The sequence below is a fragment of the Rana temporaria genome, chromosome 8 (assembly GCF_905171775.1).
Source record: "Rana temporaria chromosome 8, aRanTem1.1, whole genome shotgun sequence".
Lineage (NCBI taxonomy): Eukaryota > Metazoa > Chordata > Amphibia > Anura > Ranidae > Rana > Rana temporaria.
Window position 1 is genome coordinate 125,189,713 of NC_053496.1, and position 23,357 is coordinate 125,213,069.

Sequence of the window (23,357 nt, forward strand, 5' to 3'; positions counted from 1 at the left end):
GCAAAGCAGCAACATGGTCCAGCTACACCACCTTTGTTAAACACTACAGGGTGGACCTGGTTTCGGCAGGTGAGCAAGCCTTTGGGCGAAAGGTTTTGCAAGCCATAGTCCCACCCTAGTTGGTAAGTTCTCGATTATCCTCTCAATTGTGGGCTGTCCTGAAAGACGGGAAGGGAAAAATAGAGTTACGCTTACCGGTAACGTCTTTTCCAGTAGTCTTTCAGGACAGCCCTGGGTACCCACCCGAATAGAGGAAGTCTGATTTCAAGACCAGGACATGATGTTGATATGTAATAGTATGTTATTAACATGTTCTTGTGTCTCCCCAGCTGACCGGAGGTGCTCGTATAAAAACTGAGGTCTGGCAGGGGGAGTGAGAAATGTATGGGCTGGCGCAGTGTTTCCTAGAGGAAGAGGAGGAGTATCTCTCAATTGTGGGCTGTCCTGAAAGACTACTGGAAAAGACGTTACCGGTAAGCGTAACTCTATTTTTTTTGTTAAGTTGCCTAATAATTATGCACAGTAATAGTCACCTGCACACACAGATATCCCCCTAAAATAGCTAAAACTAAAAACAAACTAAAAACTACTTCCAAAAATATTCAGCTTTGATATGAATGAGTTTTTTGGGTTCATTGAGAACATGGTTGTTGTTCAATAATAAAATTAATCCTCAAAAATACAACTTGCCTAATAATTCTGCACTCCCTGTATGTATATATATGTGTATGTGTGTGTATATATATATATATATATATATATATATATATATATATATATATATATATATATATATATATATATATATATACTTTTGTTTGCAAGATCTACTTAAACTTGAGAATTGGTGGTTTATTAATGTTTGGTCTGCTATAATTCTTTTATATCCCAGCATCAGCAATTACTATTTTTTATCTTCTTTCACAGGGAGCAGCAATATGGGAGACACACTACCCAGTGGACAACTGTCTAACATCCCATGGAGAAGGGCTGCAGTCAAGTACACCAACAACGAGGCCTATTTTGACGTCATTGAGGAAGTTGATGCAATCATAGACAAATCTGGTAAAAAGACCTATTGTGTATTTAAAAATTGTCAGTTTTACCATGGAGAAGGATAAATTTGTGTGGCTTGACTTGCTTTTAATTAGGCTAAATGATAATAGAAGGGGCAAATCTTGAATTGTGGTGTTTTGATCTGTAGGGTAGTAGCAAATATTATTGGATTTTTTATTTTTATTTTTTGCTTCTGTCCCAAGAAAACCCACACAGGAAGGTAGGTAAGAGGTGAGGTTGTGTATACGAGTGTTACTGGGTGAGGGAGTACATGTGGACACTATTATTGTTGGTGGCAGCACATAGGCTTTGTAAGGACTATTACCTATAATGGACAAACCGGTTTTATGGACAAGCTGTACTGGAAAACCAACCATGACTCTGCAACATCTTTGTTTATTTTTGTACCAGTTTATACACTTGTCTCAGTAAGTGTGGTTATTGGACAGGTTTTTTCATATGCTCAGTTTGCTTATTTAGACAAAACTTATTTAACTGGGTGAAACAGAGATAACTGATGGAAATGGCATATAAGAGCTGGTTCACAGCAGACGCATTTATCCGCAAAGAAAATTGCATGTATAAGATAAACGCCTCGTTTTTAGTGCATTAGGAAACCATACTAAGCTGCATTGAGGGTCATTGAACCGCAATTCAAAGTTCATGTTGGTTACAACAGAATCTTTAGCCTCACATACTTGCGTGGTCAAACCTGTGTTTTATGCATTTAGAGTACATGTCTAAATGCATATAAATGCAGGTAATGATTCTTAAAGATATTATTCAGGTTAGACCCCATGGGCCAGATTCAGAGAGATCGGCGTATCTTTAGAGCGGCGTAGCGCATCGGATTTGCGCTACGCCGACGTAAATAGAGAGGCTCGTGCTGTATTCACAAAGCACTTGCTCCCTTTCTTGCCCCGGCGTAATGTAAAATGGCCGGCGTATGCCCGCCTAATTCAAAGTAGCAAGGCAGTGGGCGTGTTGTATTAAAATTAACCGTGACCCCATGTAAATGCATGGCCTAACGAACGGCGCATGCGCAGAATCACGTTGCATATACTCCCTAAGATACGTCGGCTCAATGCTTTCGACGTGAACGTAACCTACGCACAGCCCTATTCACGTACGACTTACGCAAACGACGCAAAATCCGGCGGCTGTTCCGACGTCCATACCCTAACATGACTAACCCTTGCTTTATGAGGGATAACTATACGTCGGACGTACGCCTTACGTAAACGGCGTAGCTTACTGCGACGGGCGCAAGTATGTTCGTGAATCGGCGTATCTAGGTCATTTACATATTCGACGCGTAAATCAACGGATGCGCCCCTATCGGCCAGCGTAAATATGTACCAAAGATACGACGGCGTAGGAGACTTACGTCGGTCGGATCAAGCCGAAATTCAGGCGTATATAGTTTCAAGAATACGGCGCAGAGATACGACGGCGCATCCTACAACTTATGCCGCGTATCAACAGATACGTCGGCGTAAGTTGTCTGTGAATTCGGTCCCATGTGTCAAACGCAAGGCCCGCCGCCTGAATCCAAACCGCCAGGTCCTGTCACATGGCCCTCTCCCCCAGTTTTGTAGCCGGATCATGGCGGAACTCTATTTTGCCACCCCTGGCTCTCACCCTCTGCTCCCGCTGTCAGTCCTAAACACAGAAGCTTCCTGTGTTTACAAGAGACAACTTTTTCAGTGGCTACCGGATGTAACCGATCCTTCACAGTGAGGCACAATGAGGAAGGCTATCCTGAATGCAAGAGCAAGAAGGATCTCCCTGCAAGACAGCACTTCTTACACAGGGAGGTATGACAGAGCCAAATACACAGATAATAGAGAGCATTGCTGACACAGGGCAGTACTAGAGCCACCTACAGGAAGATGTAGGAGTGACTAGAGATGCAACAAAGCTTTGGGGAAGGGCTGGGTGGTGCACACTTTGCATAGCACACCTCTAAACCCTGCGCTCTGTACACGGCGCACCCCTGGACCCTGCGCTCTGTACACGGCGCACCCCTGGACCCTGCGCTCTGTACACGGCGCACCCCTGGACCCTGCGCTCTGTACACGGCGCACCCCTGGACCCTGCGCTCTGTACACGGCGCACCCCTGGACCCTGCGCTCTGTACACGGCGCACCCCTGGACCCTGCGCTCTGTATATAAAATGTACCTGAACTCTGCATAGTCGTACAGATACAACCGGCCCCTTGAGGGCAACCATAATGCTGACGTAGCCCCCAGTGAAATGGAGTTTGACACCCTGGGCTAGAGCAGTGGTGGTAAACTTGGTAAATACAGAGGGTTTCAAGTGTGGCTCCCGAAACGTACAAAGGGGCAGCATTATAGTCTTGTTTTTGTAAATTTTTTCTAAAGCTACACTCTGCGGCCAGTGGGATATAGGCAGAAGACGAAATCCGCTTGAGTTTGAAGCATTCTGTAGGGAACAGCACCAGGGAAGCTGTAGAGCGGTTTGTATTTCCCAGAGAACTTCTGTGCATTTTAAAAATGCTAAATGCAGCAGTGCAAATGTGAATGAGGCTTAACATGCATGGCATTGCATGTTGAGTATGGTGTGACCTTGGCTTTATCCTATATTGATAGGTAAAAAGATGCTACAGATCCACTTGGGACAAAAAAAAGATACCTGATACCTATTTGTATAGGAAAAAATGCATGCGTGAAGATGCTTTTTTATGAGCAGTGTTTCAAGGATGTCTTCATAATACATGAGGATTAAAGCAAAGTAACATGGTACCTTTTAAAAAAAAAAGGAAATAAATGCTTTACTATGAAAGTGTACAGAGCATAAACCTATTTATTAAGGACCATGTGCTGGCTGAGATAGTGTTGTAGTATGCCCAGGAATACATACTTTATATGGAAAATATGAACATGTAGATATCATTGTAGTGAGCTGTGCTAGAAAAGTGACTGTTCTTAAGCAGCTGTATTGTAATTTTTCAATAGTGTTTGATGATTTGTACACAGAATATAGGTAGGCTGCAGTAAGTCATTTTTCAGAATATCTAAATGTGATTGTGTATAAAGGCCTTGACAGAGCTGATAACATGCAATTTCATTATCCCTCTGGCACCCTGACAGATAAGTTCATATTAATATATAAAAAACTGGTAAATCCAGCTGCATTTGACAACTGAGATTAGCTGCAGATTTGCTGGCATTTCCTAGCAGATATATATATATATATATATATATATATATATATAATTTTTTTTAATAAGCATTAACCACTTAAAGCGGGGGTTCACCCAAAAATAAATTTTTTAACATTACATTCAGCCGAGTTGTCCTAATGACAATCTGATGATTTTTTTTTTTTTCCCGTACATACCGTATTTCACCGCCGCTTCCGGGTATGTCTTCTGCGGGACTGGGCTTTCCTATCTGATTGACAGGCTTCCGACCGTCGCATACAGAGCATCACGAGTTGCCGAAAGAACCCGAACGTCGGTGTGGCTCTATACGGCGCCTGCGCACCGACGTTCGGCTTCTTTCGGCAACTCGTGACGCGTAGTATGCGACGGTCGGAAGCCTGTCAATCAGATAGGAACGCCCAGTCCCGCAGAAGACATACCCGGAAGCGGTGGTGAAAATAAGGTATGTACGGGGGAAAAAAAAAAAAAAAAAAACAGCTGATTGTCATTAGGACAACTCGGCTGAATGTAATGTTAAAAATTTATTTTTTGGGTGAACCTCCACTTTAAGACCCAGACCATTACGCAGGTAAAGGACCTGGCCAGTTTTTGCGATTCTGTATTGGGGGGGGGGGGGGGGGGGGGGATCGCCGCGATTCTGCCCGGATTCGGAAAACTCAAAAAAATCACAGGACGACCTTGTGATCCCTGCTATTTTGAATGGCATCAGACCGCGGCACTATTTTGCTACGATTGTTGCCCAATGAATCGAGGTAAAAGTGTGCATACAGAATCGCGGGAAGCCCGACACCCAAAAGAAGTTCAGTGCCATTCGAAATAGCCGGGATCGCAAGGGTATCCCGCTATTTGCTGCGTTTCCCAATCAGAATGCCAAGGTGTGAATAAGCAAGCTGGGAACACTGGTGAAGTGACATTCTTGGGTTTCCTGTTAATTTCATGACAGTAACCCTTCTGGACAGCAGGAGTGCCAAAGAGCCTGGTGCAAATAATCACTGGTTTATTACAAGGGGTCACCCTTTATTTGGTGGGGACTCCTCTCAAAGTAACCCCCAGTGCTGGAGGGCATGTGGGTTGGTATGTACTATACATGGTAGGGGGTTGCACGCTTTCTACCTTTTTGCAGTTCAGTTATTAGGCGGCAAATCTGGTGTGCCATGATGGTAGCTACAGTAAAAATAAGGCAGGGGCCACTGCATTTTTATTTGTATTTGTTTTAAATTGAATACAGTGAAACTTGATTCTATTTACTAAAGCTTTAGCAAATCTTGGCTATAGTATATAGTGTGGGGGGGGGGGGGAGTATTTGATCCCCTGCTGATTTTATCCTCTCCAAGTCATTAAGGTTTCAAGGCTGAAGTTTGGTAATGTGAACCTTCAGCTCCCTCCACATATTTTCTATGGGATTAAGGTCTGGAGACTGACTAGGCCACTCTAGAACCTTAATGTGCTTTTTTTTTTTTTTGAGCCAATCCTTTGTTGCCTTGTGTTTAGGATCATTGTCATGCCGGAATACCCATCCACGACCCATTTTCAATGCCCTGGCTGAGGGACAGAGGTCATCGCCCAAGATTTAATGGTACATGTCCCCGTTCATCGTCCCTTTGATGCGGTGAAGTTGTTCTGTCCCCTTGGCAGAAACCTCCCCCCAAAGCATAATGTTGCCACCTCCATGTTTGAAGGTGTTCTCTGGGTCATAGGCAGCATTCCTCCTCCAAACACGGCGAGTTGAGTAGATGCCAAAGAGCTTAATTTTGATCTCATCTGACCACAACACTTTCACCCAGTTCTCCTCTGAATCATTCAGATGTTCATTGGCGATCCTCAGAAGGGCCTGTACATGTGCTTTCTTGAGCATGGGGGACCTTGCGGGCGCTGTAGGATTTCAGTCCTTCACGGCGTAGTGTATTACCATTTGTTGTCTTGGTGACTAAGGTCCTAGCTGCTTTGATCATTGACAAGATTCTCCCATGTAGTTCTGGGCTGATTCCTCATCATTCTCATGATCATTAAAACTCCATGAAGTGAGAACTTGCATGGAGCCCCAGACCGAGGGAGATTGACAATTATTTTGTGTTTTCTTCTTTTTGCGAATACTTGCGCCAACTGTTGTCACCTTCTCACCAAGCTGCTTGGCAATGGTCTTGTATGTAGCCCATTCCAGCCTCCTGTAGGTCTACAATCTTATCCCTGACATCCTTGGACGGCTCTTTGGTCTTGGTGAAGAGATTGGAATCTGATTGATTGCTTCCGTGGACAGGTGTCTTTTTAGATTTTTTAAAAGGGTGCTCCTAATCTCAGCTCTAAATGCGTTTTTCTGGATATTTTTGTTGCTTTGTCACTCACTGTTAAAATAAACCTACCATTATAATAATGGACTGATAATTTCTTGGTCAGTGGGCATACAGTACAGACCAAAAGTTTGGACACACCTTCTCAATCAAAGAGTTTTCTTTATTTTCATGGGTATGAAAATTGTAGATTCACACTGAAGGCATCAAAACTATGAATTAACACATGTGGAATTATAATTAACAAAAAAGTGTGAAACAACTGAAAATATATTTCATATTCTAGGTTCTTCAAAGTAGCCACCTTTTGCAGCAGACACATCTCTAGAACTGTTAAGAGGAGACTGTGTGAATCAGGCCTTCATGGTAGAATATCTGCTAGGAAACCACTGGTTCCCACCGTGAAGCATGGAGGAGGAGGAGGAGGAGGTGTGGGGGTGCTTTGCTGGTGACACTGTTGGGGATTTATTCAAAATTGAAGGCATACTGAACCAGCATGGCTACCACAGCATCTTGCAGCTACCTTGCTATTCCATCAGGTTTGCGTTTAGTTGGACCATCATTTATTTTTCAACAGGACAATGACCCCAAACACACCTCCAGGCTGTGTAAGGGCTATTTGACCAAGAAGGAGAGTAATGGGGTGCTGCGCTAGGTGACTACCTCTTGAAGCTCATCAAGAGTGTGCCAAGCAGTAATCAAAGCAAAAGGTGGCTACTTTGAAGAACCTAGAATATGAAATATATTTTATTTATTTTTATATTTAGTTTTGATGCCTTCAGTGTGAATCTAAAATTTTCATAGTCATGAAAATAAAGAAAACTCTTTGAGAAGGTGTGTCCAAACTTTTGGTCTGTACTGTATGTACAAAATCAGCAGGGTTCAAATACTTTTTTCAGTCACTGTAATACCCAAGGTACATATAAAATGATAATACCATCAACAGATACAAGTTAAAAAATAGTAACTAATTTCAAACACTTGTAATGTTTCCCAATGTCCCACCTTTTTTTTTTTCTCGCATATCTCTACAATTGATAACTTTTATCAGCGGCGGCTGGTGCTTCAAATTTTTTTTTGTTGGGGGGGCGCAAACAAACTGAAAATTCTTGAAAAAAAAACATCAATTGCAGGCTCACACTGCCCCATCAATTGCAGCTTCACTGTGCCCCATCAAATAGTGCAACAATCAAATGCTGTCACTGTGCCTATCAAATAGTGCCACTGGGACTTTGCAGTGGGTCAGACAGTACCTCCTGTGTCCTCCGTGTGTCATCTCCCCCCCCCCCCCCTGTCCATTTGGCGTCCAATTATAGTGCCTGTCATTTCAGCCAATCAGGTGACGGGTAACAGACCCACGCACCTGATTGGCTGAGAGGCGGTTCAGTGTTAGGAAAGCGAATATTTAGTTGCTTTTCTAACACACCTGGGTGAGTTGCAAGCGCAATGCTTTGTGCTCGCAGTTCACCTTTTTTAAAACTTGGGTGCTTCAAGAAGGGGCCAGACTCCTGAGTAGGGGTTGGCCTATAGCAGCCATGGATAGATTATTGGACGAACCGCCACTGAGTCTTTTTTAATATATCTGTGCATTCCTAATAAATGGTGCTTTCAATTACCATTAGTATTTCTGTTACACACAACACATCTGCTTCTATCTGATGCAATGTGAGCTGGAAGTTCTGTAAAGTAGGCAATCTGTTATTGTAATGTGTGTATATATAATATTAAGTGGAACTCTATGTTAAAAAAAAGACAGACCTACACTCCATTGCTGTCCCCAACTTACTCCTCTGTCCAGTGCTGGCAGACCTCTTCATAACAGAACAACACACTCTCTCTCTCTCTCTCGTCATTCTCCCCATTTCTTGTGGGCCATGCCTGTGGTTGGCACACACTCATGGGAGGTGTCTCCTTACACAAGTTGGGCTTGCAGGACTTCAGACCTGAGTGGTGCTTACATATCATTTTGTGACTGCCAGTCAGTCCTGGAACAATGCCACCAGTGGAAGAAGAGGAGAAGGTGACATCTCGCATGGTTAGATGACTGCAGAATAAAAAGTAGGTATAGGGGATTTACAACAAATACTGGTGAAGGGCTTCAGGGGATGGTCTGTAACGTACCGGTAACTGCTTTAGACATAGGATGCAGATTTACAGCTCAGTGCACAAGTTAAGGAATTACTGGGATGCTGTTTTATATTTAGAAAATCTCAGGCGAGTCTGGAGCCGTTTTCTTTGCCAACGTATCAAACTGCACAGAGCAGCAGGTATCTGCTGAGGAGGAGGGAATCGCCATGTGGGCATTACAGGCAGTCCCTGAGTTACGAACACAATAAGTACTGTAGGTTTGTTCGTAAGTGGAATTTGTTCATAAGTCAGAACTCTGCATTTGTTAGTGTAACTTCCACCTGTCCATGGATGTGCTGGCCATGCAGTTATGTTATCTGGGGCTCTTCTGGCCATGCAGTATATGTAGTACGGAGGTGTGGGATGTGTCTGGAGGTATCCAGGACCAGCGTGGAACACAAGCAGTCGGTATTTGAGGCCGTTCATAAGTAGGAGTCCTTCGTAACTCGGGGACTGCCTGTATCTCTGCACTCCTGGTTGTTCGAGACGTGTGTTTTTAACCAACTTGTTTTTCAAAAACTAACTTTGGCGTTCTGTTGTGTTTGTAGAAACGGAAAGTTCTCAGTGGAGTTCATACTTAAGATTCTGGATTGTACTTATACAGTAAAACCCCTTACGCTGAATTAATTGTTCCGGCTTCTTCCCTCATTTCAGGTTCCACGGTGTTTGCTGAGATCCAGGGAGTTGTAGAAGCCTGTGTCAAGCTGACTGGAATGCCTGACCTCACCCTGTCTTTTATGGTAAAATAAGGCTTTATAAATGTACTGTATGTTTCCTCTAATATTTACTTCAACTCCCGTACCTGCGTTCTTCCAATGGACCAGAGCAATATTTACATTTCAGCTGTGAGCCTATTAATTTAGCAGTAGCTTTGTCATTTTTAAATGTTAATCCACCAAAACTGATATATGACTGAGTCTTCATAAGAGGTTAAATAACCAAAACTTTCCAAACAGACCAACGCTTGGGGGTAAGTTGTAGTGAGGTGAACTCGCAGCATGCAGTCTCAGATGACCAATAATGGTGAATGTGCCACAATGTCACTATAAACATGAAGGAATTTATTCAAAGTAAAAACAATAGTCCGTGTTCAATATGCAGAAAAATTAAAACATTACAGCCAATTTGTGTTGGCTGAGTGTGCTTCACAAAACACAAATATCCCCGCTAACTATCCAATTCGGTACTGCGGTGAATGAAGGAGAGACGCTTCCCCGGCATTGTGGATGAGCGGGTCTTGTGGATAAGGAGTAGCTGTCTACTGAATCCCACTGTAACCTGTGCGCCAGACAGCAAGTGGCCAGATGGATTGGACGGCACATAGGAGGTGGCACCTGGCCCTTAGGTGGTCAGCAGGAGCTGGAGGGACACAAACAGGATGGTGGAAACGGTCAGCAGGAGTGCATCATGACAACACTTTTTGGATGTGGCCTTTTCTTAAGCCATAACTTGAGAAACCTGTGGGCCAGGTGCCACTTTGAGGATTATGACGTCACCTCCGGTGCCCCATTCCACTCCATTTGGTCGCATGCTGTCCGACGCCCGGGTTACAGCTCAGAATAAGCAACTTTGTTCTCTGCATAATCTCCAATCGTATAGAGATCCATTCATCTCTGTGGTGACAGCATGTAACTGTATATATGAACTCATCAGAGAACATACTCATCTGCAAAGCATGTAAACGCTGCTCAGGGGATAATAAGTAGCTATTCGATGTGGGTGCTCGCCACTGTAAGCTTAAAAGATAAAGGAAAAAGGTTGGCTGCACACCACCACAGAGCTGAAGGAAATAAAATCCTTTATTTGTCATCATGCCAGACAGACAAACCGGATCAAACACTGACGCACTTCACACTGACATCTCATGTCTCATCATAACCAAATATGATGGCTATGATTAAGCGCGAGACATCCGTCTGAAATGCGTCAGTGTTTGATCCTGTTTATTTGTCACCATGCCAAAGGATTTTATCTGCTTCAGCTCCATGGTGGTGTGTAGCCAACTTTTTTTTCCTTTTTAACTGCTTGCGGACCAGCGCGCAACGATATACGTCGACAGCATGACTCAGACAGTACCTGTACGTCCCCTTTAAGATCGCGGCATTGTGGACGAGTGCTACATGAGCCTGACCGCAGGTCCCGCGGACTCGATCGCCGTGGGGATACCTGTGATCATCTCACGGTAAGGAAGAACAGGGAGATGCTGATGTAAACAAGCATCTCCCAGCTCTGCTTGGTGACAATGACAGTGATCACCGCTTCCTGTAATCGGAAGCGGTGATCACTGTCTTGTCACATGTAGCCCATCCCCCCATCAGTAAGAATCACTCACTAGGGCACACTTAACCCCTACAGCACCACCTAGTGGTTAACCCCTTCACTGCCAGTGTCATTTTCACAGTAATCATTTTTATAGCACTGATCGCTGTAAAAATGACAATGGTCCCAAAAATGTTGCCATTACTATTTAAAAATATATATATATATATATATATATATATATATATATATATTTATTAATAAAAATGCCATAAAACTATCCCCTATTTTGTAAACGCAATAACTTTTGCGCAAACCGATCAATAAACGCTTATTGTATTTTTTTTTGTTTTTTTTACCAAATATATGTAGAATACGTATCAGCCTAAACTGAGGAAAACATTTTTTATATTTTTTTGGGGGATATTTATTATAGCAAAAAGTAAAAAATATTGCCCTTTTTTTGTTTATAGCACAAAAAATAAAAACCTCAGCGGTGATCAAATACCACCAAAAGAAAGCTCTATTTGTGGGGGAAAAAAGGACACCAACTTTGTTTGGGAGCCACGTCTATCGACCGCACAATTGTCGGTTAAAGTGGCGCAGTGCCGAATCGCAAAAAGACCTCCGGTCTTTAAGCTGATAAATAGTCCGGGGCTGAAGTGGTTAACATACTCATGTGGACACTATAAAGTGTAATGAGCAGCTGTGTGGGTGCTAATCAGGGGAATGACTCCCCTTCCGGCTTTGTACATACAGCCATGTGAAAAATGAAGCACACTCCATGGACTTTCCAACATATTTGAACAGAAAAACCTTACGATGTAACTATTTTTGTGGAAGAAAAAATATAGCAGATTATAAAAATAGTTTAACTTGTACGTTTGCTACACAAAGCCATATGTAGTTTAATGTTCTTAAAATTCCCTTTTTTGCATCTGGAACTTTAGGCACTGTAGTTTTCTGTAAAATTCAACACAACATGGCAATGTGGAGGTGTTCTGTACACATTGGTGAACGGAATGCCTCCAAAAATAGAATTTCCTGCTTGCGTGAAAAACTTTGCACTAAAATAGAAGTCACATTTTTAAGGCATCCTCTGCAACAAAATTTTCATTTTTGGTGGGTTATTTCCTAAGGGGTGCAGACACTGCAACTTTTATCATTGGCTAATTAAAATGAAGTAGTCACTCCTAGTCCAAGTCATTGTGCACAGGGCATAGTCTAACAAAAAGCTTTTCCTTTCCGAACAGAAAGCAGTAGGAATCTGCAACTAAATTTGTTAAATTCTTTGCAATGTACATTGATTACTAAGAGGGGATTGTTTTTTTGTTTTTTTTCCTCTTCAACAAAAATGGAGTTACTATTTTAAGGGTGTACTTCTATTTTCTAGGTTACAAATCTTCCTTTTTTTTTTTTTTTTTTTTGCTTTTTACCCACCCCCTCCCTTGACCATCCCACGACTCCACTATAAGAACTCCTTCCCTTAATTGAAAAATGCGTTCCTATTCCTCTCTCAGGTTTTCTGCGAACCTCCAGGACTTTTTAAATTCCAACCAGGGTACCCATATATCCTTTTCCCCTTCCTTGTATTTATAGCTCCCGTATTTTAATTTCTCTCTCCTATAAGTGTCCTCTACGGAGTCGATCCACTCCCACATTTGCGGACTTTTCGCGTCTCTCCATTTAATGGGGATCAATCGTTTCGCTGCGTTCAATAAATGAGGGGTCAGTGAACCCTTGTACTCCTTCTCTGGGATCTCCCCCCCATGAAAGAGAACTACCCATGGGTTATCTTCCACTTCTTTTTTTGTTATTATCTTTATCAGGGCCAAGATTTTTTTCCAATAAGCTTTAATTTTCAGGCAGTCCCACCATAGGTGTGCCATTGTTCCTCTTGACTCACATCCTCTCCAACATTTCTCTGACTCTCCCCCTCTGTATTTTGCCATTTTATCTGGGGTGGCGTACCACCTCGTCAAACATTTGAAGTTCATCTCGGCAGTTCTTACATCTACTGCCGAGGTGTGAGTCATTTTCAGGATTCTTCCTATGGTCGTTTTCCCCCTTGGGACCCCTAAGTCCGTTTCCCAATTTTGGATGTATTTTAGCGTGTCCAACTCTTCCGTTTTCTGCAAGTAATTATAGATTTTAGATATATTTCCCTTTGAGCTTTCAATACTACACAATTGTTCCAATAAGGTGTAATCCTCTTGTGACCTCAAAGGGTGTGGTAGGCGCTTGACGAATGACACTAACTGCAAGTATCTCCACTCGTCGAGCGCCCTTATTCCAATCCTATATTTAATATCGTGAAGTGTCCTAATTTTGCCATCTAGTGTTATATCTTTTAACTGTGTTCTATTTGTGATCCAATTTCCCCCTACTTCTTTTGTCCCTGGAATAAAGTATTCGTTTTCTTTTAAATCAATAAAGGGTGAGTTGAATTCTGTTTTTAATTGTTTGTGAAGTCTATCCCAGATCCTCCATGCATTATGAGTTATTGTGTGTGTTGAGGTGTGTAGGGATCTGTGTTGTGGTGGATTCCAAATTAATCTCCCTAACTGTGCCCTCGCTAATGTGCATTCGATATTTATCCATCTTTTGTCCTGGGATTCTTTAGCCCATTCTATAACCCTTGAGAGAACCGAAGCATTATAATACAATCTGATGTCGGGTACAGCTAAGCCTCCCTTTTTCTTGGCCCGTTTTAGAATTTGAGCAGACACCCTGTGTTTTTTATTATTCCAGATATAATTCATTATGAGGGAGTTAATTATTTTAATAAATGACGATGGAAGGTATATTGGGACCATTTGGAACTTGTATAGGATTTTTGGGATGAGAACCATTTTCACTACATTTATCCTCCCGAACCACGAAATAGGTCTATTGAATATGTTTTTAATTTCCCTTTTTATTTCGTTGAGCAGGGGGATAAAATTTATTCTATATATTTTCTTGATGGTATTTGCCAGTTTTATTCCCAAGTATTTTATTTCTTTTTGCCATTTAAAATTATATTTCTTCCGCAGATATTGTTCTTCTTCTTGAAGAATATTGATATTTAAGATCTCCGTCTTTTCTGTATTCATTTTGAAGTTTGACACCTCACCATATTGTTTTAAAGTAGCTATTAACTTCGGGAGAGTAACTCTTGGGCTACTTATATAAAACAAAATGTCGTCTGCGAAGGCAGATAATTTATGCTCATCTTCTCCAACCTCTATTCCATATATTTCTGGATTTTGTCGGACCATTGCCAGCAGGGGTTCCAATGATAAGACAAAAAGAAGAGGGGACAGCCCTGCCTGGTTCCATTTCTCATCTCGAAGGGTGCGGATAAAGATCCATTGATCTTGATCCTAGCGCATGGGTGGAAATAGAGCGTTTTGATCCATTTGATCATCCTTGGACCAATTCCTATACATTCTAGTGTTTGTATCAGGAACCCCCAGTCTACCCTGTCAAACGCTTTTTCAGCGTCTACTGACAGGAATAGACCAGGGGTTCCTCTTTCTTTGATCTGCTCCATGAGAAGAAGTGCCCTGACCCCATTGTCCTTTCCCTCCCTCCCAGGTATGAAACCAACCTGGTCTGGGTGGACAATGGCAGTCATCACCCCCTTCATTCGTTCGGCCAAAATTTTTGCATACAGTTTAGTATCTGAATTCAGGAGTGAGATAGGTCGGAACCCTGAACAGTTCGTATTGTCCTTTCCCTCTTTTTTAATGACAGTGATCGTAGCTGTTAATGCCTCTCTACTCATCTCATAGTCTCGCCCCAACCCATTAAAATATTGACATAGTCTAGGGACTAAGATAGTACTAAACCTTTGTATGTAGGCCGACGTGAAGCCATCTGGTCCCGGGCTTTTCCCATTGGGAGTATTTTTTAAGACCTCACTTATCTCCTGTTCAGAAATACGTTCCTCCATTCTTTCCATCTCAAATTCTTCTATCCTAGGTAGATTAGTTTGCCGTAGTACTTCCTTGATCTTGTCCTGTTTTTCGGCAGGGTCCCTGATCTTCTGTTGGACATTGTATAATTTTTCGTAATAGCTTCTGAAGGATTCTGCTATTTTATTTGTCGCATATACTAAGTCCCCATCCCCATTCCTGATTTTTTCGATAAAATTCCTGGTTTTCTTTTTTCTTACCATTCTGGCCAAGTTTTTACTAGGTTTATTTCCCCAGACATATCTTTCACTCTCTATCCTGTCTATGAAATTCTTGGTTTCTTGCCCGGCCAGGGCTTTATATTCATCCCTTGTTAAAGTTAACTTGCGGAGAGTTTCCCTCTTTTGGCCCTGTAATTTATGTTCCTGTTCCAGCCTATATATCTCCTCTTTTAGTGTTTTTAATTTACTCCTTCTTATTTTATTTTTCTTTGCCCCTTCTGCAATAAATATCCCTCTTATATACGCTTTGTGGGCATCCCACAGAGTTGCTCCTGTGATTCCCTCCTTGTCATTCTCCCGAAAATACCACTCCAATTCTTTCTGTACTCTCTCGACCACAACCTCGTCTCTCAACAGACTTTCATCCAATCTCCATTCAGGTAGGATGCGTTTTTGTATGGATGTGCTTATTTTCATGGTTATAGGGGCGTGGTCTGATAGCGTTATGATTTCACAACTTGCTTCGACCACCCTCTCCAAAAGTCTATGATCTACGAGGACGTAGTCGATCCTCGAGTACGTCCCATGCACAGGGGAAAAAAACGTATAGTCTCGTGTCTTGGGGTTAAGGATTCGCCAGACATCCACCATTTGGTTTTGTATCATTAGTTTTTTCAGTAGCTTAAGGTGCTCACCGTTATTCCCCTGAGCATGGGACGTACTATCGAGGCTCGGGCACATACAGAAGTTAAAGTCCCCCATCAGCACCACATGTCCCTCTTCAAAATTTTTTAATTTTCTGAGGATTTTACTCATATATTTAGCCGAATTCACGTTGGGTGCATACACATTTGCCAGAGTGTAGTCCTCCTCTCCTAGTTTTATTTTCAAAAACAAGAATCTCCCCTCCGGATCATTCAATCTGTCCACCAGTGTGTATCTAACTCTTCTTGCAAATCCTATAGCAACCCCCCGAGATCTCGATGAGACTGTATCTCCATAATACCATACGGGATATTCAGATGAAAACAGCTTTATATTGGACTCTAAGGTAATGTGGGTCTCTTGTAGGTAGGCAATGTCAACTTTATACTGCGTAAGTTCGGCAAGAATTTTATGTCTCTTAATATGGGAGTTTAATCCTTTTACATTATATGATAAGAACTTAATATCTGTCATTTATCTCTCTTTTTTTTTTTTTTTTCTTTGAGTTTGAAAAGAATTCTTGTGGAGTCGTTCAGATGGTCCCCCTCCCATTACCCTCCCTTCCCCCACCTCCCTTGTCCCCCCCTCCCAATTCCCCATCCCCCCTTCCTTTTTAAATTAGATCATTGAAACAAATACAGCATGTAAGTTTGGGAATGTGTTAATTTAAAAAAAGTGTAATTTTAATGCAAGCAGTACCCGAGTTTGATCTGATATTGTACAATTCCCCCCATACAGCAGAGCTGAGACAGGTATAGGTAGAAGCAGCACAAAGAGCCAATCAGATGTGCTGCAGTGATCATGCTAACAAGCAGCATTATAATAGAAAGTGAGAGATCACGAGTCTTCTGCTTCTCCTTTACTGTCTAATTGAAGGTCAGATGTCCAAGGCTACATGCGTGGTTTGGGTGGGTTGTGTAAACCTCAGGAATGAAAGGGCAGATTTTTTTTTTTTGTGTGTGTGTGTGTATTTAGGTGTTTATCTAAAACCAGTAAAAAACATTTTCCTGAGTCCTAATGTAGCGCCTGTGTACTTTCAGTCCAGGTGCTATTCTAAATTTAGAGGGGGTGAGAGAGTTAGTTAGCTCTCATCCAAGTGATTTGTGTAAATTGGGCCTCTGTTCTAGCTGGGCTGTGCTGTCGGTTCATTCTGTGTTCCTGAGGTGCCTTTCCACCTTGGGGCGGCAGTGGAGTTCATCTGGAGCACCTCTTGCCAGCAGCCAATCAGGAAGGGTTTTCCCTCGCGGGGCATGCTGGGGGAGGGTACTTCTTGAGCAGACGCCATGAGGTGGGGTTCTTGTTCCGGGTGTGGCACTCACCTTCAGGGTGACCACACATCACGGGCCCCGGCGATATGGCCTACCAGGCCGGGGCGCACGTGCTACGCGGTGTTCTCGGTTCCGGGACCATGTTGGCCGGGACAACTGAAGCTATGGCGGGGCCCCAGTGATCGACTGGGTTCCCAAGTTCTTAGGAGAGATCCCAAGCAAGATAGCTGTTCGGTGAGGAGTCAGCCTGAGGAGAGCCAAGTGAGGCAGGCAATCCAACAGGGCCTCGACAATTCATCGGGGATCGGGGTGACCGGACACTGAGAGGTTGGATGTCGGCCACCTGTCAGTCGGTGACCCAAACTAAGAAAACTACCTGAGGGAGATTCAGGCATCAATATTACTGAGCAAGATTTACTTCACTATCTACGTTCTAGAGAAGGGCCTGTGGCAGAGGTTCCACTCTAATTCTCATTTCTACCAAGTCTGTGGCAGAGACTTGTTTCTTCTCATGGCTCCGAGTGATACCCTGGCTGCCAGGTCGGTGTGTGAGGCCTGTCCAGGTACACTACACCCACTTAGGCCTGAATCTGCAATTCTCCTCCTCACCCATCTTTTATCCATCTACCTCAAGTTTACTGTTTGCCGTGTTGGGCAAGAATAAAAGCACAAGAAAGACACCTGCTGTTTGGACATTCCATCATTGCTGCTCTCATCTATCTACCCCTAGACGCTCATAGAGGTAACACGCCATCCCAAAATCGAACCAGCGGCTCCTGCGGGGGTAGCGCTACACTAATTAAAAGGCTTATTGAACCAGATGATAAAACACGTACATGAAATGGTTAAAGGCTTTTATCCAGCGCATCATTAAAACTGGTCTGTTACTAGAAGATAAAGTGTGCTGGCAACACTCTTAGGAAGCCATATAACCCGCCAGGAGCAGTGTCTGCGTAGGGAAATAGCAGGTTATCTCTTCTAATGAAGGTTTAATTGGTGGGTGGGGCTAAGAACACAGAGATCCCAATTCCCAGCATGCCTTAGATCAGTGATGGCGAACCTTGGCACCCCAGATGTTTTGGAACTACATTTCCCATGATGCACCAGCACTCTGCAGTGTAGTTGAGCATCATGGGAAATGTAGTTCCAAAACATCTGGGGTGCCAAGGTTCGCCATCACTGCCTTAGATGTTTAAATCCAGAGAATAATTCCAGCATAACTTTGAATCTTTGGGCCAGTAATTCCCCTGCCGTGAAAATGCTTACAAAATGTCTAAAACATTTATTAAAATATATGAAAAAAATAGTAGTGCTTATGGGGACAGCACGCCCCTGTCACTAATGTTCTGTTTTTCCTTCTCCTTATTTTCAGAATCCGCGGCTCCTGGATGATGTCAGTTTCCATCCTTGTGTCCGATATAAACGCTGGGAATCTGAAAAAGTTATGTCCTTCATTCCCCCAGATGGAAACTTCCAACTCATGTCTTACCGTGTTAGCTCACAAAAGTAAGTACAATGTATTACTCGCCTAAAAGATTTAGGTGCCCTTTATATTTTTGCATTGCGTAAAGGCAGGACCTTAAATGAATGGGCTGTCAATGCAGCCTTTTTCAACCAGGGTGCCTTGGCAAAATGGCTAAAAAAAATTGCTCTAGATTACCCAAAAACGGTTTACCAACCAGCAGGTGGATCAAGATTGCTTTTTATTACACAAAGCCACAGGTTTTCATTGTGCAGCATTACTACATTGGGCAGGCCAGCCGTCATTCTAACAACTCCAATGTCATTGATTAGGAGGACATTGGGCTCATGCACTATATCCTTGTTTGAAACCCCACCCCATTCTGTCAGTGCTGGGGTCACATTATCTGTGTGTGGGGTAGGGAGAGAAAAAAAAAAAGAGGAAGAAGAAATGCTGGAATGTTAGTCAGTACCCGTATGCAAAAGTGTATTTTCTTTGAAAGACTAAATGACCTCTAATGTTGTGTCCCCTATGTGTGTGGATGCTGCTGCAATATGTAAAACTTTTTGTTTGGCTTTATCCTTTTTAGAATGAGGTGCCTCAAGATTGTCCATAATTTTAAAGGGTGCCTTGACTGGAAAAAGGTTGAGAAACACCACCCTAATGTACTAAAAAGCACTCTTACTCCATTTTTGGCAAGACGGGCGCATTGACGTACTGCGTTAATGCCTAACAATGTATGTTGCATGCGTTGGCACCTTATCGTAACATGGAGCCCTTTAGTGCATAGCATAGAAAATCATGCTAAAATAAAAACAGTCAAGGTTGCTTTTGTAACTAGGAGCTCATACCACCTAAAACTGATACATCAGGGTTGGTAGATTTTAGAGACTTGAATCGGCTTTTGCAGGTCTGTGTTTCTGCATGGGGAAGGGAATTCCAGACACCATAGTGCAAGAATCTAGCCTCCACAGTCCCCGAGTGACACAGGAAACTGGCTACCTAATACAATACTGAATTACTGTTTTTTTGTGTGGACTGACCCTCCAGCATGCAGCTCCATGTGTACCAGGATTATACAATGAACCTTGGTAAAATGTGTATGTGATGTCCACAACTGACCACGTTTTCATCTCCTATAGCCTGGTTGCCATTCCTGTCTATGTAAAGCACAACATTGTCTTCCAAGAAAACAGCTCAAGTGGAAAATTTGATGTGACTGTGGGGCCCAAGCAGAACATGGGCAAGCCTTTGGAAAGTATAGTAGTAACTGTACATATGCCAAAAGTTGTCTTGAACATGAACCTCACTCCAAACCAAGGAACCTACGTATTTGATCCGGTTACCAGAGTAAGTCCCTTTTTCTAATTGATTTATGGTAAAAGTCAGGATTGGCAGGATTACATGACTTGTTATTGTGGAGGTGGTAGTCTGAATTCCTAAGAGCTGCTGTGCTAATAGAAAATGGAAGCCTGGCTTGAATATTCTGCCTCTTGTGAGATGCCCAGCAATAAGGACTTTCTTATAAGACGGATGATAAAATATGAATGAATGCAGTCTCTGTAATTGTTCATATCATTAATTGTACTTTAACTACAAGCAGTGTAAGTACCTGAATATGACTTGGTAGCAGCCTCTTGTATCCCTTTACAGCAGAGTTTGGACTGGGAAAGGAGAAGCCATAGAGCCACTCAGCTGTGCTGAAAGAGCACCTCAAGCCAAAAACCTTTTTAGTTTTTTGAAAGAATGGGGGAAGGGTTAGATCCTCTATCAAGGTTTTTATTGCTGTAAACTGGGAAGATGCACTTTTCTAATTGTACTGGTAACCATTGTCACCTAGAAAGAGAGGGGAAATCCAAAATTGTAAAGTTGTTGCCAGAGCAAGAGGTAAGGAGAAATTTTCCAATGGGCATAAAGTTCAGGGAACAATTGTCTAACATAGGAATGCCTTTCCATTTGGGAAACTTTTTTTTTCCCTCTAACATTGTTGTGTCTCTGGGTCAGGAATTGAAGGGAAATGTCCCCCAGTGTAGTACAAAAATTGGCTATACATATACTGGAAATCAGCCTGCTGATAAAAGGAGAGAGCAGAGGGATACATCACGTGGCTTTTTCCATAGTTTGAGGTCACTTTTCATAGCTTCTCGCACTTCCGACTTAATGCAAAAATGAAATCTTAATTTTCATATGCAACTCAAATTATAGCTACTGTATGTCAGATTTGGCCCTGCTTCCCAGACCTGTCTCCTACATGTAAAAATCTTTTAATTAATTTTCTAGCAAAAAAAAAAACCGCCCAAACATATGTTTTTAAGCAGAGACCTAAAGAATAAAATGGTCAATGTTGCAATTTTTATGTCACATGGTATTTGTGTAGTTTTTTTTTGGAATGGATACACTAATGAATTTTACAATACTCATTTAGAAAAAAAAAAATATATATATAAAAGATTGTTATGCTGAGTAAATGGATACCCAACATGTCACATTTTAAAAATGCACATGTTTGTGGAATGACCAAAAAAAAGACACTTCCTTTTCCATCACCTGTAAAAGCAATCCTGTGGCTAAATAGCAGCTGGGATGGCTTTTACATTTGAGGGAATCACCCAGCTGAAAAGAAAAAATACTGGGATGATGCCTGTAGCCTCCTTTTGGGGGGAGGGCAAGGGGGTTGGGCAACTTGCAGGAGCTGGTAGATGCAGATGTTAGGGAAGAATCCATAAGATAAATTGCAGTCATTAACTAGTAGTTTCCAAATATGATTTTTCAGGCCAGATAGAAGGTAATATTTTAGTTTAAATTGGATATTGAGAAACCAGAATTATGCTATCAAATTAAAATCAATTTAGAATGCAAGTCCAGGCCAAACTTTCTTCCAGTTTCAGAAATAGTAGGGATGGGTTCTATTCCTAGTCATTTGGCAAGGATAACATTTTAGAAATTCCCATTACAGTAAAACCTTGGATTGCGAGTTTAATTCGCTCCAGAAACATGCTTGTAATCCAAAGCACTTGTATATCAAAACACATTTTCCCATAAGAAATATTGAAAACCCAAATGGTTTGTTCCACAACCATTTATTCATAAATCCTTCAACTTCTAGTCCATATAAAAAGATTATAGCAATGTGATAGGTTGTGTAACCATAAAATGTCCATCCACAAATGGCAGCCTCCACAAGGGGATTAGAAGCAAAATCCAGCATGAGCTACAGAGTATAAAAGAGAAGAGAGGCGCTGCTAAATGTATCAATATGGTTACATCTAATGAAGGTACAACATGTAGCAACTCACATGGTTGATGATTAAAAGAGGCACATCTAAGTATGCAGGCATTCGGGGTAAAGCGGTCTGCAATCGTGGCTGGGAAGACTACCCCCGCGGTAGAGCGATCTGAAGGCGAGGCTTGAACCACTCATGGAGAGGATGATATCAATGGCGGTGCGGGGGATGGTTTATGTGGACATCTTTACCCCGAATGCCTGCATACTAAGACTCCATTCACACTAATGCGTTTTTTCGTGCATTTTGCAGAAAAGCAGGGACATTTTTTAACATGGGTTCCTATGGAACATGTTCACATCAATGCATTTTTGTGCCTCTGCGTTTTTGGAAAGGGTCGGGGACTTTTTTTTCCCTGCAAAAAGCAGCGTTTTGCATGAAATAGAAGTCAATGGACCCGCATCCAAAATGCAAGTACTGCGGTTTTGCCGCGATTAGCATATTTTTTTTTTTACCTGTTTATAGCTGATTGTTAAATGAAATGTAAAAAAAAATATTAAAAATGCAAATCGCGGTAAAACGCAGCAAGCACCGTAAAAACGCTCAAAAGCAACATGCATAGGTATGAATCGAGCCTTAGAGGGGCCTCTTTTAATCATGAACCATTTGAGTTTCTAAATGTTATATCTTCATTAAATGTAACCATATTGCTACACTTAGGCGCCTCTTCTCTTTTATAACTCGGCTGTGACATGAGGATACTTGTATATCAAGACATTGCTTGTATGTCAAGCCATTAAAAAAATGTATTACTAGTCTTGCAAAATGCTCTCAAACAATGGTTTTACTGTACTACCGGATGACAATCGCCAGTACAGGCAATTTGAGTAAAGTGCATTAGTGTGGACACAGGTGATTCTAGCCCAATACCTCTTCTATTTTCTACTAGAAAGAGAAAAAAAAATTTAATGACTAGAGTTTCACTCTGATTTATTTTTCTTTTAATCCTGAAAATGTATGCAAGTTTAAAGTGGGGGTTAACCCTAAAAACAATTTAACATTACATTGAGCTCACTCTCAAAAGTATGCTGATAATTTTTTTGCTGTACATACCTCGTATAGCTATTTTCTTACCCGACTTCCGGGTAGTGAATCCCACGGTTGTGGGCGTTTCGATGCAGCAGTTAGTGATTGACTAAATGACAAAAACTACCCCCCTCCGCCGCATAAGGAACGTCACGAGTTGCCGAAAGTCCTTATGCGACGGGGGTAGTTTTTGTCATCAGGTCAATCACTAACTGCTGCATAGGAACGCCCACTCCCGCGGGATTCACTACCCAGAAGCCGGGTAAGAAAATGGCTATACGAGGTATGTTCGGCAAAAAAAAAAAAACAGCATACTGTCAATGTCGAGAGTGAGCTCAATGTAATGTTAGAAAATTGTTTTTAGGGTGAACCCCAGCTTTAAGGATTGGTGTACTATGAAAACTAATAGCAGTATTGCTCCTAGTATCTATGAGCATTTCTTTGTGTAGCTTGCACCCCCCCCTTTCAAGAGCCATTAGCACCAATCGTGGCTTTCCCTGCCAAGCCTTGATCTGAAGGAGATTAATTGCAGAGGATCCTGCATCAGTAGATCACATATTGTGTTTTTAACACT

The 23,357-nt window shown here is 42.2% G+C and overlaps 1 protein-coding gene across 1 annotated transcript in view; it reads left to right on the plus strand.

The window, feature by feature from the left end:
- Positions 1–23,357, plus strand: part of AP3M1 (adaptor related protein complex 3 subunit mu 1) — a 79,155-nt gene that overhangs the window by 52,896 nt on the left and 2,902 nt on the right. The window contains exons 4-7 of the mRNA XM_040320661.1: positions 928–1,065; positions 9,314–9,399; positions 18,384–18,517; positions 19,616–19,823. Coding sequence (XP_040176595.1) covers positions 928–1,065; positions 9,314–9,399; positions 18,384–18,517; positions 19,616–19,823 — 566 coding nt within the window. The remainder of the gene's footprint in view (positions 1–927; positions 1,066–9,313; positions 9,400–18,383; positions 18,518–19,615; positions 19,824–23,357) is intronic.